Here is a 14,286-nt window from a genome sequence, read left to right as displayed (position 1 = left end):
ATGTTTCATTGATTTGTGTGTGCGAATAAGTGGCTGAACCTAAGCAAACCGAGTGACTTATGCTACTGTGAGGTAAACGTGCAGAATGGAATCTCCAAAACATCACATGCGGCCAGGTCTCAACAATGTTGAACTTTCGCACATAAACTTTCTCTGGTTACACAGAGGAAGCCGGGTCAGTTAACTGAAAAATAAGAAAGGGATGCAATAGCCTGAGAGGACAAGTTCTACCATCCCACACCCCCATCTCACACATGGAGAATGCTGGAGAGAGCCATTTGATTACTGCTTAATATAACCCAATGAGTTTATGCAATTGCAATTTGGAAAGAAAGAAAGACTTGCATTTATATAGCACCTTTCACGACCTCAGGACATCCCAAAGCGCTTTACAGCCAATTAAGTATTTTTTTGAAGTTTAGTCACTGTTGTAATGTAGGGAAAAGCGGCAGCCAATTTGCGCACAGCAAGATCCCACAAACAGCAATGTGAGGATGACCAGATAATCTGTTTTAATGGTGTTCATTGAGGGAGTTCTCCCCAGTGTCGTGGCCAATATCACTAAATCAGATTATCTGGTCATTACCTCATTGCAATTTGTGGGATGTTGCTGTGCACAAATTGGCTGCCACATGTGCTGATACAGTGATTGCACTTCAAAAAGGAACTCATTGGATGTGCAGTGCTTTGGGACACCCTGAGAATATGGTAAGAGATATTGGGTGTAATTTTGACTTTGAATGATTATGCAAAATGGGCAATATCAGATCTGCCTCCCATTATAATCTCTCCCAATTTGGAAATGAAAATGGGGAGAGATGTACAACAGGCGGCTGATCCGATATCACCTGTTTTACACTATCGCCAAAAGTCAATATGTTCCTCTTTCTCTTTTTCTTTCCTGAAGAAATCCTGATCCTTCCAACACTGCCAACCCACCCCCCACTCTCCCCCCCCCCACCCCATTAGTACAAAACTCCACTTCTTCTAGACACCTCCCTCCTTTATCCTCCTGCCTTCAGACCCCACCCCCCAATATTCCGGTACCCCCAAAACCATCTTCCTACTGGATCTAAGGACCCTTCCCTCCACTTCTCCCAGATCTCAGCATCACCCTCATACTACTCCCAGATCCCAGAACTCCCTTTGTAGTTTTTCTATATCCAAGAACACACCACCCCAAAATTCCAGATCCTGGTACCTCCTCTGTTGCCCCTAGTCCCTGGTACCCCCTTCCCAGTTCTCCTAGACCCTATGACCACTCTCCCAGTACCATCACACCCCAGTGTTTTGGGATGCCCTGGGGTTGTGAAAGGTGCTATATAAACGCAAGTTCTATCTCTCTTTCAAGTCAGGGTGGTGTGTGACTTGGAGGGGAACTTGGAGGTGATGGTGTTCCCATGACGTTGAGGCTCTTGCCCTTCTTGGGGGAAGGAGGTTGGTAGAGGTCGCAGGAGAGAGAAGAGCTGTTGAAGTAAGGTTGATGAGGTTAAACGAATGGAGTGAGTGCTCCAATTCCCGATACAGTCTCCCTGTGCCCAACACTCACCGGGCAGTACAAATTCATAAAGTTATCCCCTTATATCCAAGCTAACATCTGTTGGAAGAATCCTGTCAGGATATTCCTATCATTTTACAAGCCAGAACCGCAGCCTTCTAAAGTAAATTCTATACGCAAACCTTATTAAATAGGGTTACGTGGTAATAACTGCAGGAGCTAAGACGCTGTGAGTGTTAGGGGCACAGGAGGGAGAGCTTGGATCCAGTACCGTGTTTGGGAGAGGGGACCACTTGCAATCGACCTATCAATCACACGGAAGGGGGCGTGTCCCAGCTCAGGTTAAATGCCCCAATGAGAAGCAAGGACAAAGGTCCCTGCTCTGACCTGCTGACTGTCAGCAACCAGACCTGGGTTTGTAGGAGAGAGGAGTGCAGTCCAGTGAGCCGAACCATCTCTCAAAATCCTCGTCACAGAAGCTCAGGAACTTCAGGCACTAAAGGCGGCAAACTTCTGAGGAAGCCCGAACAATGGACGCTGCATTTCTCAAGAAGAATGGAGAGAATGCTAAGGTAACCCTCCCACTGGCAATTTAAATTGAAATGTAAAGATGTGCTGATGGACTTCTATTCTTTCCCATCCTTTCTCATCTCATCTCATCATCCCTCCCTCCATACACACAAAACCCTTAGTCCTTTCAGTTACCGCTAAAAAGAGTGCGAATGCCGGAGGATTGCAGTAAAAGCAGGAAACACTCAGCAGGTCAGTCCATCAAGGGTTTTGTCTTTTCAGAAGCTGAACTGCCCGCTGTGTACTTTCTGTTTTAAGTTCTTTTTTGTTTCCTAGTAGTTTGCTTCGGAACGCAGACACAGACAGTGGTCATTGTACCACGTCCGTATGAAGTGGGAAAGGAAGCCATTATGTGTAAACCTTTGCTTGAGAAACAAATATTTCCTGTGTTTGATGCCGGTTTTATTTTGGTTCTGCATCTGTATCAATAATAAGAGCACAAATGAAAAAGAACTGGAATTGTTAGAAATGGAGCAAGGGAATAATGTGGATAGGTGGATCAGATGGGCCGAAGGGCTTCTCCTGTCTGAAACTGTCACGACAACAACAGCTCGCATTTATATAGTGCCTTTAACTTAGCAAAATGTCCCAAGGCGCTTCACAGGAGTGTAATCAGACAAAAATTGACACCGAGCCTAAGAAAGAGACTTTGGGACAGGTGACTGGACAATTGGTCAAAGAGGTGGGTTTTAAGCAGCGTGTTAAAGGAGGAGAGAGAGGTGGAGAGGTTTAGGGAGGGAATTCCAGAGTTTAGGGCCCAGAGGCTGAAAGCGCGGCCGCCAATGGTGGGGCGAAGGAAGTGGGGGATGGACAAGAGGCCATTATAAAGTCATAGAATCGTAGAATCGTAGAATGATACAGCACAGAAGGAGGCCATTCAGCCCATCGTGCCTGTGCTGGCTCTTTGAAAGAGCCATCCAATTAGTCCCACTGCCCCCCGCTCTTTCCCCATTGCCCTGCAATTTTTTCTCTTTCAAGTATTCATCAAATCCCTTTTGAAAGTTACTATTGAATCTGCTTCCACTGCCCTTTCAGGCAGTGCATTCCAGATCAGAACAACTCGCTGCGTGAAAAGTGTCTCCTTATGTCACCTCTGGTTCTTCTGCCAATTATCTTAATTCTGTGTCCTCTGGTTACCGACCCTTCTGCCACTGGAAACAGTTTCTCCTTATTTACTCGATCAAAACCCTTCATGATTTTGAACACCTCCATTAAATCTCCCCTTAACCTTCTTTGCTCTAAGGAGAACAATCCCAGCTTCTCCAGTCTATCCACATAACTGAAATCCCTCAACCCTGTTACCATTCTAGTAAATCTCCTCTGCACCCTCTCTAAGGTCTTGACATCCTTCCTAAAGTGCGGTGCCCAGAATTGGACACAATACTCCAGCTGGGGTCTAACCAGTGTTTTATAAATTTCTAGCATAACATTTTTACTTTTGTACTCTATGCCTCTATTAATAAAACCCAGGATCCCACATGCTTTTTTAACAGCCTTCTCAACTTGAGGTGCCACCTTCAAAGATTTGTGTACGTACACCCCCAGGTCTCTCTGTTCCTGCACCTCCTTTAAAATTGTACCATTGTTTACATTTTTTCCTGCGTCAGTTTGTGCCGAGACTGAATTCTGTCCTTGCAGCTCCTCAGAATGTATTTCCCCATTAATACACTGCGCTGTTTTGAAGAATGTCAAGCAGTTTGTACTTTAAAGCTCTTGAAGGACGTTAAGCAAATAGGGCACTGATGCCTTTTGAGATACTTGCACTCATGAGCCATGCTAGAATTGCAAACACGTCACTAACACAAAATGTTTGTTTACAATATGTAAAACTTTATTTGCTGAAATGTTTTTGGATTCATTGCTTTTCCAGCATTCCCCAGGCTGTTCTCGTGACCCCTGGGGATGGTTTAATTGTTGCAGTGGGACTTTTAAAAAAAGAAATAATGTGCATTAAGTTTGCCAGTGGTAGTGTAATGGTCACAATACTGGGCTGTTAATCCAGAGAATGTGAATTCGTAATCCCACCATGGCAGTTTGAGAATTTGACTTCTGTTTAAAAGAATTTGATAATAAAAAAAGTTGGTTCCAATAAAAGTGACCATGAAGTTGTTGGATTGTTGTAAAAACCCAACCGGTTCACTAAATGTCCTTTTAGGGAAGGAAACCTGCCGTTCTTACCCGGTCTGGGCCTATATGTGACTCCAGTCCCACACCAATGTGGTTGACTCTTAACTGCCCTCTGAAGGGGCCCAGCCCTCAGTTGCATCTGAGTGATGGCCCACTACCATCTTCTGAAGGCAAATAGGGATGGGCAATAAAGGCCGGACTTGCCAATGATGCCCACATCCCGAGAATGAACAAATAAAAAGTGATATATACATGATCTCAGGATGTCCCAAAGTGCTTCACACCCAATTAAGTACTTTTGAAGTGTAGTCACTGTTGCAATGTAGGAAACGAGGCAACCAATTTGCACACAGCAAGATCGCACATACAGCAATGAGGTAATCGGGCGGGTTGGATAATGGGCAACCGAAACAATATCGGCCATTTTACACTATAGCCAAGAGTTAAAATCCCCCCCTTCACCCCAGGACTGGGCTGCAAATATCTTCCCACTTCTTGAGAACACCGTGAGCACCAACCAGTCCTGGGACAGGAGAAGGATCGCTCCACTCCATGTCCTAACTCAGGGAAGCACCAGAGTAACACCAGAGTAACATCTTCCACCCAACCATTCTTGTGCCTCCCCCCTTACCCCAAGCCTAGTTGGTAAGTCTGTCCCGATTGGTGCTGGATTACGAACAATTTTATGGTGAATACTCACTCACAACAAACTGGTTTGAGACTGCCCCCAAAACTCATTTCACTAGGAGCCCTCACACTAGGCATGATTGCACGATCTGACAGGAAGTGTCCCTACCCGACACCATTGGTAAAGAACGAAGAAAGAACTCGCATTTATATAGCGTCTTTCACGACCTCAGGCCATCCCAAAGCACTTTACAGCCAATGCAGTAATTTTGAAGTATAGTCACTGTTGTAATGTAGGAAACACAGCAGCCAATTTGCGCACAGCATGATCCCACTGTTTTATTGATGTTGGTTGAGGGATAAATATTGGCCAGGACATTGGGGTGAACTCCCCTGTTCTTCTATTGAATAGTGCTATGGGATCTTTTACACCCACCTGAGAGAGCAGACAGGGCCTTGGTTTAATATCTCATCTGAAAGACGGCACCTCCAACAGAGTAGTACTCCCTCAATACTGCACTGGGAGGGTCAGCCTGGATTTCGTACTCAAATATTGGGAGTGGGACATGAACCCACGAGCTTCTAACTCAACGGCAAGACTGCTACCCACTGAGCCACAGCTGACACACTAGGTAAAACTTTAGCCACCTTGGCCCAAATCTGGAACTCCCTGAGCACCCTCTTCCCCTTGCTAACTCTCCATCTTCAAAAGCCTCCTTTAAAGGCCCAACTCTGCTGTTACTTTTCAGCATTAATTTCTCCCTAGTCAAATGCCCTGCGGTGTTTATTACATGAAAGAAAAGAAAGGCTTGCATTTATATAGCACCTTTCATGATCTCAGGATGTCCCAAAGCACTTTACAGCCAATGAAATACCTTTGAAATGTAGTCACTGTTGAAATGTAGGAAACACAGCAGCCAATTTGCGCACAGCAAGATCCCACGAACAGCAATGTGACAATGACCAGATAATTTTTTAGTGTTTTAGTGATCATAGAATCATAGACCATTAGAAAGGTTACAGCACGGAAGGAGGCCATTTGGCCCATCAAGTCTGCGCCAACTCTATGCAAGAGCAACCCAGCTAGTCACTCCCTTGCCCTATCCCCGTAACCCTGCAAATTTTTTCCTTTCAAGTACTTATCCAGTTCCCTTTTGAAGGCCATGATTGAATTTGCCTCCACCACCCCCTCGGGCAGTGCATTCCAGATCCTAACCACTCGCTGTGTAAAAAAGTCACCTTTGGTTCTTTTGCTAATCACCTTAAATCTATGCCCTCTGGTTCTTGACCCTTCCGCCATTGGGAACAATTTCTCTCTATCTACACCCTTCATGACTTTGAAGACCCTTCATGACGTTGTTGAGAGGTAAATATTGGCCAAGACACCAGGGAGAACTTCCCTGCTCTTCTTCAAAATACTGCCATGGGATCATTTACATCCACCTGAGAGGGCAGATAGGGCCTTGGTTTAACATCTCATCCAAAAAACAGCATCTGTCAGCCTAGACTTTGTGGTTAAGTCTCTGAGATGGGACTTGAACCTACAACCTTCTGACATCAAAGGCAAGAGTGCTACCCACTGACACACATATGTCAATGCAAGTTGTTGTCGTAGCAGTCCGATTGATCGGTGGCACATCCGCCTCCTTAAACATCCACTCCCTCCACCACCGGCGCACTGTGGTTGCAGTGTGTACTATCTACAGAATGCGCTGCAGCAACTCGACAAGGCTTCTTCAACAGCACCTCCCAAACCCGCAACCTCCACCACCTAGAAAGACAAGGACAGCAGGTGCATTGGAACACCATCACCTCCAAGTTCCCTTCCAAGTTACACATCATCCCAACCTGGACATGTAACGGCCGTTCCTTCATCATTGCCCGGTCAACGCTATCTGCTTAGTTCCATTGCCATGTCCTTTCCCCATTCAGCTCATTGCCCCCTTGCCAGGTCTCTAATAGAGCTATCCCCTTAGTCCCCTGCCCTTACCCCATTTGCCCCATCATGCACGTGCCAGCTCTCTGAAAGAGCTCTCCTGTTAGTCCCATTCTCCTGCCCTTACTCCATTCGGCCCATCATGCTTGTGCCAGCTCTCTGATAGAGCTAGCTCCTTGGTCCCATTCCCCTGCCCTTTCCTCATGCCCTTTTAGATTATCTTTTTCGAATATTTAACCATTATGAACTCTGCATCCACTATTGATTCTGGTCAGGCATTCTATGTCCTAACAACCCTCTGTGGGGGAAAAAAAAATCTCCTAACCTCTCCGTTCATTTTTTTTTGGTGATGATCTTAAATTTATGTCCCCTAGTCACTTACCCACTGACTAGTGGAAATAGCTTCTTTCTATTAACCTTATCAAAATCCTTCATCATTTTGAGCACCTCTATTAGACCGTCTCATGTAACTGTTGTTATCCACGTGGACACCAATCACCACCCTTGAGCATGAATAAGGAGTTGGTATCTAGAAGATATCAAGGGCATTTTAGAGGGTGCCTTTAAGATTTAGAGAGCGGTCCCCTTGCATAGTGCCCTTCTTCTCAAATGATATACTGAATACTCTCCAACTCTTCAACCTTTTATCCTTATCAGATCTCATTTGATAAAGAAAGATGTTCACATTCTCCATTTCTATTCCAACCAACTAGAACTGGCAAGGCCGGCATTTATTGCCCATCTCTAGTTGTCCTCGAGAAGGTGGTGGTGAGCCTTCTTCTTGAACCGCTGCAGTCTGTGTGGTGAAGGTGCTCCCACAATGCTGTTAGGTAGGGAGTTCCAGGATATTGACCCATCGATGATGAAGGAACGGCTGATATATGTCCAAGTTGGGATGGTGTGTGACTTCACCTGCTGCCCTTGTCCGACCTAGGTGGTGTAGGTCATGGGTTTGGGAGGTACTGTTGAAGAATAATGTGCAGAGTTCTTCTGGGACTGAACTTGAAAACCCTTGATGCAGAATTAGACCTGGTTTTTGCATCTAAATTCTGGAGCTTGTGGTATATTTGGCATGGGTCAGCATTATGGTCTTTATTTTTTCCTTTATAGGAGTCGATGTACATTGAGGAGAAGTCTACCAAGGGTGGAGTAACATCACTTATTTTCTCATTAAAGGAAGAGGTTGGAGCATTGGCCAAAGCCTTGCGACTGTTTGAGGTAATCCCCGTTGAATTTCCTACCTACTCGTTGTTATTAATCCCTAAACTCAGCATGTAAGATTATTCCTGCCCCATTTATATTAGGGGGAAAAAACAAACAAAGCCTCTACACTTGCTGTCATTGTTCCATCACCAGTTCCTCCTACACCCTGCCAGTTGGCCTTTCCCCTACAGCCGTTATAGTTCGCTAGAATAAAATTAAGTTACCTGTGCACATAACATTTTGGGATACAGTGTGTGAGTAATTTGAGACATTGGGGACAGATGTCATGGTTAATGTTAGACAGAAAGTTGATCCTGTTGAGAGGGAAGGCTCCATCTTTGCAGGTCCAGTAGGAGAATGCACTTTGTCACTCCCTTAAAGTGTATTTATACTGCGGCTATGGGGGGCTGATTTGCATCCAAACCCATTCCCAATCCTTCATTCTGAAGCTTTGTCAATAGATTACGACCCAGCATCATGATATTACAAGGCTGCGAGCAAAAGGAACGATGAACTTGGAACCAGAACCGTTGAAGCCCAGATTTGCACTGCAGTAAGGGAGCTGCAGCGGGGGTTAGGAGGGCCTCAGGAGCTGTGGGGTTTCACCTTCGAGTTCCCAGCGCGATGGAGAGTTAGATCACAGATTACTCCACGTTTACACACCAACTTGAACTTGAATTAAAGCTGGTGTGCAAATGAGCCTTTAATTTCATTAACTAACAAGGTTGGAAACACAAGAGTGCTGCATTGAATATAGACCACCTTCTGGCTGATACAATAACAACTTATAAACTTAATTTATATAGCGCCTTTAACATAGTAAAACATCCCAAGGTGCATCACTAGAGCATTATTACACAAAATTTGACACTGAGCCACATAAATTAGGTTGGTTGAACCAAAAGCTTGGTCAAAGAGGTAGGTTTTAAGGAGCGTCTTAAAGGCGCAGGGGTTTAGGGAAGGAATTCCAGAGATTAGGGCCTAGGCAGCTGAAGGCACGGCCGCCAATGGTGGAGCGAAGGAAATCGGGGATGCGCAAGAGGCCAGAATTGGAGGAGCGCAGAGATCTCGGAGGGTTGTAGGACTGGAGGAGGTTACAGAGATAGGGAGGGGGCGAGGCCTCAGAGCACTCTTGACCGGGGATGCTGTTTGTTGGTGTAATGAGTACAAAGACTAGGCTTTATCAATGATACAGGAGGTTTTATTCAACCATAATACTGTGTAAATTCTATTTGCAAAATCCCAAAATACATTTTTATGGATTTTCAGCAGAAATGATCATAGAATCTTACAGCACAGAAGGAGGCCATTTGGCCCACCGTGCTTGTGCTGGCTCTTTGAAAGAGCTATCCAATTAGTCCCACTCCCCCCACCTCCCCCTGTTCTTTCCCCATAGCACTGCAAACTTTTCCTTTTCAAGTATTTATCCAATTCCCTTTTGAAAGTTACTTTTGAATCTGCTTCCACCGCCCTTTCAGGCAGCGCATTCCAGATCATAACAACTAGTTGCATTAAAAAATTCTCATCTCCCCTCTGACTCTTTTGCCAATTATCTTAAATTTGTGTCCTCTGGTCACCGACCCTCCTACCACTGGAATCAGTTTCTCCCTATCTACTTCAGCAAAACCTTGATAATTTTGAACACCTCTATTAAATCTCCCATTAACCTTCTCTGCTCTAAGGAGAACAACCCCAGCTTCTCCAGTCTCTCCACGTAACTGAAGTCCCTCATCCCTGGTACCATTCTGGTAAATCTCCGCTGCACTGTTTCCAAGTTCTGGAAAGCAGTATTTAAACATATTCATATTGTGCCATTTTCGCTTGGTGACAATGTCCCAGAGAGTCCATGAGTCCTGCACCGTGGGCAGAAATAGGTTCTGTCCCAAATTCCTGGACCCCTCAGGCACAACTGCCCATTTCCACCCTCCTCACAACCCAGGGATTGTGGCCCCATGTACTTTATTTGCGTTAATTTGCCAAACCTTTGTAAATATTTGTGATCTGAATGACGCAAACATGGTCAAGGTCAGCATCCATATACAGGTCGTACTTAGTTTAGTCCTCTGTGCTTGTGTGAGTGGATTTAACAGATCAGATAAAGCGAAGGGTTAGTCAGTCAGCAGTCTGCAGCATCTGTGCTTTCAGTTAGTGTTTCATCTGTTGCACTTTACAATGAATGTAAATTATTTATTATCTCTGTTAAATAAAATGCTAACTATGATTAATAATCACTAAAGACTATTCCGCCAAAGTTATGGGAGAGGAGATTCCCGGGGTATGAATTTTTACTGCTGTCCACGAACTTGTATCAGCTGTCTGTAGTGACTGTACAGGAGTTGGTCAATTAATACAACATACCCCTTGTTAAACAAGTTCAAGGACGTGTGTGTGTTTGTTTTACTTTTCTTGCCGGGGTTCTCCCCTCTAGTCCTCTCCCACAGGCAGTGACTCCCTACTAATATATATATATATATATATATATATATATAAATATATTTTAATTTATTCATTCTTGGGTTATGGGCGCCGCTGGCGAGGCCAGCATTTATTGCCCATCCCTAATTGCCCTTGAGAAGGTGGTGGTGAGCCTTCTTCTTGAACTGCTGCAGTCCGTGTGGTGAAGGTTCTCCCACAGTGCTGTTAGGAAGGGAGTTCCAGGATTTTGACCCAGCGACGATGAAGGAACGGCCGATATATGTTCAAGTCAGGATGGTGTGTGACTTGGAGGGGAATTTGGAGGTGATGGTGTTCCCATGCACCTGCTGCCTTTGTCCTTCTAGGCAGTGGAGGTCACAGGTTTGGGAGGTGCTGTCGAAGAAGCCTTGGTGAGTTGCTGCAGTGCATCTTGTAGATAGTACACACTGCAGCCACGGTGCGCCGGTGGTGGAGAAAGTGGATGCATAAGGCGATGGACAGGCTGCCGATGGTGTCGAGCTTCTTGAGTGTTGTTGGAGCTGCTGCATTATGGAGTCAGGTTCCCTCTGGTACCTTGTGTGTGAGCGTCAGCAGGCTAGCTGACCATAGAAGGCATCTGAGCTGAGTCCTATTCTGTCCACACCCTATACAGCTCCAGCAGAGTTTGCTGGATCGTCTTCAGGAATGGAAATCATGATCGATAGCCACCTTCCTAATCCGGGGTGCTGAGGCAAATTGTAGTGATCTTTCTGCCATGCTAGCTGAGGTCATCTAACTCAGCACAGGCTGGGAATTGAAAGTGGGAAATCTCTGGGTTGGAATGACTCGGCTAATTACTGATTAGATTCAACAAATAATGAGCTCAGGGTGACGTTCCTTCTCAATGCTTGTTTATGTTGCTTGAGCTCCTGGAAATGCAACCCCAATCTTTGTTCCAGTTCACTCTTCCCTACATTGAAACATGCAGATCAATCTTGAGTCAGCATTAGCCTTGGGTCATCTCATAGGCAGTAAGTCACAAGTCAATTTGCTGATCCTTTCTCTCTCTCTTGCTTTGGCAAACATTGGCATGTGCCTCACGTCTAATGGTTCTGCTACTGCGCTAATAATCCAGAGGCCTTGAGTTTAAATCCCACCACGGACAGTTAAAGAATTTGAATTCAGTTTTTTTAAAATCTGGAAATAAAAAGCTGGTGTCAGTAAAAGTGACCGTGAAGCTGTCGGATTGCGTAAAAACCCAACTGGTTCAGTAATGTCCTTCAGGGAAGGAAACCTGCCGTCCTTACCCGGTCTGGACCTATATGTGACTCCAGACCCCACAGCAATGAGGTCGTCTCTTAACTGCCCTCTGAAGTGGCCTAGTAAGACACTCAGTCCACAAGGAAGGCCCACCACCACCTTCTCAGGGCAACTCAGGATTTTTAAAAATTCTCTCACAGATGTTATTCAACGTTAGGGTGAATGCCCTTGATGAATCCATCCCAACTATTACTATTTTCCCTTGGAGCATTTCTGTCCCGTATGTTCACAAAAACCTGTATAGTTTCTTCTTGAAACCCAATTAAGGTTCCTTGTTACCACCACCAGTGCTGGCAATCTATTCCACAGACTTACCACCCTTTTAGTATCCAGTTTCTTTCAAAGTTAGTTCCTCACCCACATAATACTGATATATATCAATGACTTGGACTTGGGTGTACAGGGCACAATTTCAAAATTTACAGATGACACACAACTTGGAAGTGTAGTGAACAGTGAGGAGGATATTGATAGGCTGGTGGAATGGGCGGACACATGGCAGATGAAAGTCAACGCAGAAAAGTGTGAAGTGATACATTTCGGTAGGAAGAATGAGGAGAGGCAATATAAACTAGAGGGCACAATTCTAAAAGGGGTACAGGAACAGAGAGATCTGGGGGTATATGTGCACAAATCGTTGAAGGTGGCAAGGCAGGTTGAGAAAGCGGTTAAGAAAGTATACGGGATCCTGGGCTTTATAAATAGAGGCATAGAGTACAAAAGCAAGGCTGTTATGATGAACCTTTATAAAACACTGGTTCGGCCACAACTGGAATATTGTGTCCAGTTCTGGGCACCGCACTTTAGGAAGGATGTGAAGGCCTTAGGGAGGGTGCAGAAGAGATTTACTAGAATGATTCCAGGGATGAGGGCCTTCAGATACATGGATAAACTGGAGAAGCTGGGATTGTTCTCCTTGGAACAGAGAAGGTTGCGAGGAGATTTGATAGAGGTATTCAAAATCATGAAGGGCCTAGTCAGAGTAGATAGAGAGAAACTGTACCCATTGGCAGACGGGTCAAGAATCAGAGGACATAGATTGGCAAAAGAACCAAAGGCGACATGAGAAAAAACATTTTTACACAGCGAGTGGTTGTGATCTGGAATGCACTGAGGGAGTGGTGGAGGCAGATTCAATCATGGCTTTCAAAAGGGAATTGGATAGGTACTTGAAGGGAAAAAATTTGCAGGGCTATGGGAATAGGGCCGGGGAGTGGGACTAGCTGGATTGCTCTTGCAGAGAGCCGGACTCGATGGGCTGAATGGCCTCTTTCCGTGTTGTATCCATTCTATGATTCTTCTATGATAATACATCCTGTAGTGTTCTCTCCATGTTTCTAGATCTTCAAAATCAGTATTGACTCTGCTCATTCAAGGTGAACATGTGTCATCTTTTATCGGTTCCTCACATTTAGGACAATGAATCCAGCAATGATGGTCCAATTCAAAAAAGTCCGGGAACCTTGTAGAGATGAACGAGCTCTCAAATAGAACAGGCTGCTGAGTCAAGGTTACCTACCTTCATTAATCTACTTTCGGTGTTCAGAAAAATCTCGCACATTAAAGACATTTGGGGGAAAAATTGGACAGGGCCTGTTTTTGGGCGGGGGTAGCACAATCCACTATTACCCCGCACCCAACGGTCCCTGTGCAGGCAGGACGAGATTTTTGTCAGGCCTGCGGACCTACCTGCAATCTGCGTTGGAAATCAGCGTCCAACGAAGATTCCATGCAATTCGCACTTTCCACCAGCAGGGGGAAGCTCCAATCTCTTAAAGGCAGGCTGTCTGTTAGAAATCTCTTAAAGGTAGCTGGTACCTTTTATTTGCTGAATATAACAGCCTGCTGTCTGCACGGAGTCTGAACGGAGATCAGACATCACACACGTAAAGCACAGATGCAGGTCCCATCCCTATTTTTACATACTGATGAGTTATGTTAAAACATTGAATAAAGGTTGCGCACCACTAAATCCCACATCCTCCAATTTGCATGCCAGACCTCACCAATCTGCCGATCTGAGCCTCCGTGCACCAAGGTTCTCTGCTGATGCACCAGAGGACTTGGTGCAAGAGGTGGACAGAAGGAGGGACATCCTATATCTGCAGGGGCGGGGGTGCAATAGACCCTCCAGACATACACCCAAAAGGTAGTGGGAGGCAGCGGGGGACGAATTCAATGCCAGGCACACAGCATCATGAACATGGATGCAGAACAGGAAGAAGTTCAATGCTTTGACATGAGTGGTCAAGATGAATGAGGTCAACTGTCAAGTGGCGTCTCCTACCAACGACACCACCAGCCGCATCCATTGCTCCATGCACTACACCCCCGATCACCCACATACTAACAAACTCGTTCCATCAGTACTCAACCCTCTCACCCTTACACATTACCACCGTTGCAAGCCGCCCACCCACAACTCACAGGCCACACACACTGGCAGCTATTCAACCATGGTAGGCACATCACCCAGACACACGTCCCGCTTTCTTGCAGGAGAAGCTGGCACATATCAGGAGGCAGCAAGTGGCGTTTTGCCCCTCGAGCCTGTTCCACCATTCGATCAGATCAAGGTGGACCTGTGACCTAACTCTATATACCCGCCTTA

The 14,286-nt window shown here is 45.5% G+C and overlaps 1 protein-coding gene across 1 annotated transcript in view; it reads left to right on the top strand.

Moving 5' to 3' along the window:
* The first annotated feature begins 1,924 nt into the window (after positions 1 to 1,924).
* The window catches only part of pah (phenylalanine hydroxylase), a 55,205-nt gene continuing 42,843 nt past the window's right edge, over positions 1,925 to 14,286 (top strand). Inside the window, exons 1-2 of the mRNA XM_068000023.1 lie at positions 1,925 to 2,070; positions 7,869 to 7,976. Coding sequence (XP_067856124.1) covers positions 2,029 to 2,070; positions 7,869 to 7,976 — 150 coding nt within the window. The 5' untranslated portion in view covers positions 1,925 to 2,028. The remainder of the gene's footprint in view (positions 2,071 to 7,868; positions 7,977 to 14,286) is intronic.

Source organism: Heptranchias perlo, chromosome 18 (genome assembly GCF_035084215.1).
Source record: "Heptranchias perlo isolate sHepPer1 chromosome 18, sHepPer1.hap1, whole genome shotgun sequence".
Classification (NCBI taxonomy): domain Eukaryota; kingdom Metazoa; phylum Chordata; class Chondrichthyes; order Hexanchiformes; family Hexanchidae; genus Heptranchias; species Heptranchias perlo.
This window is presented reverse-complemented; position numbering and strand designations above follow the sequence as displayed.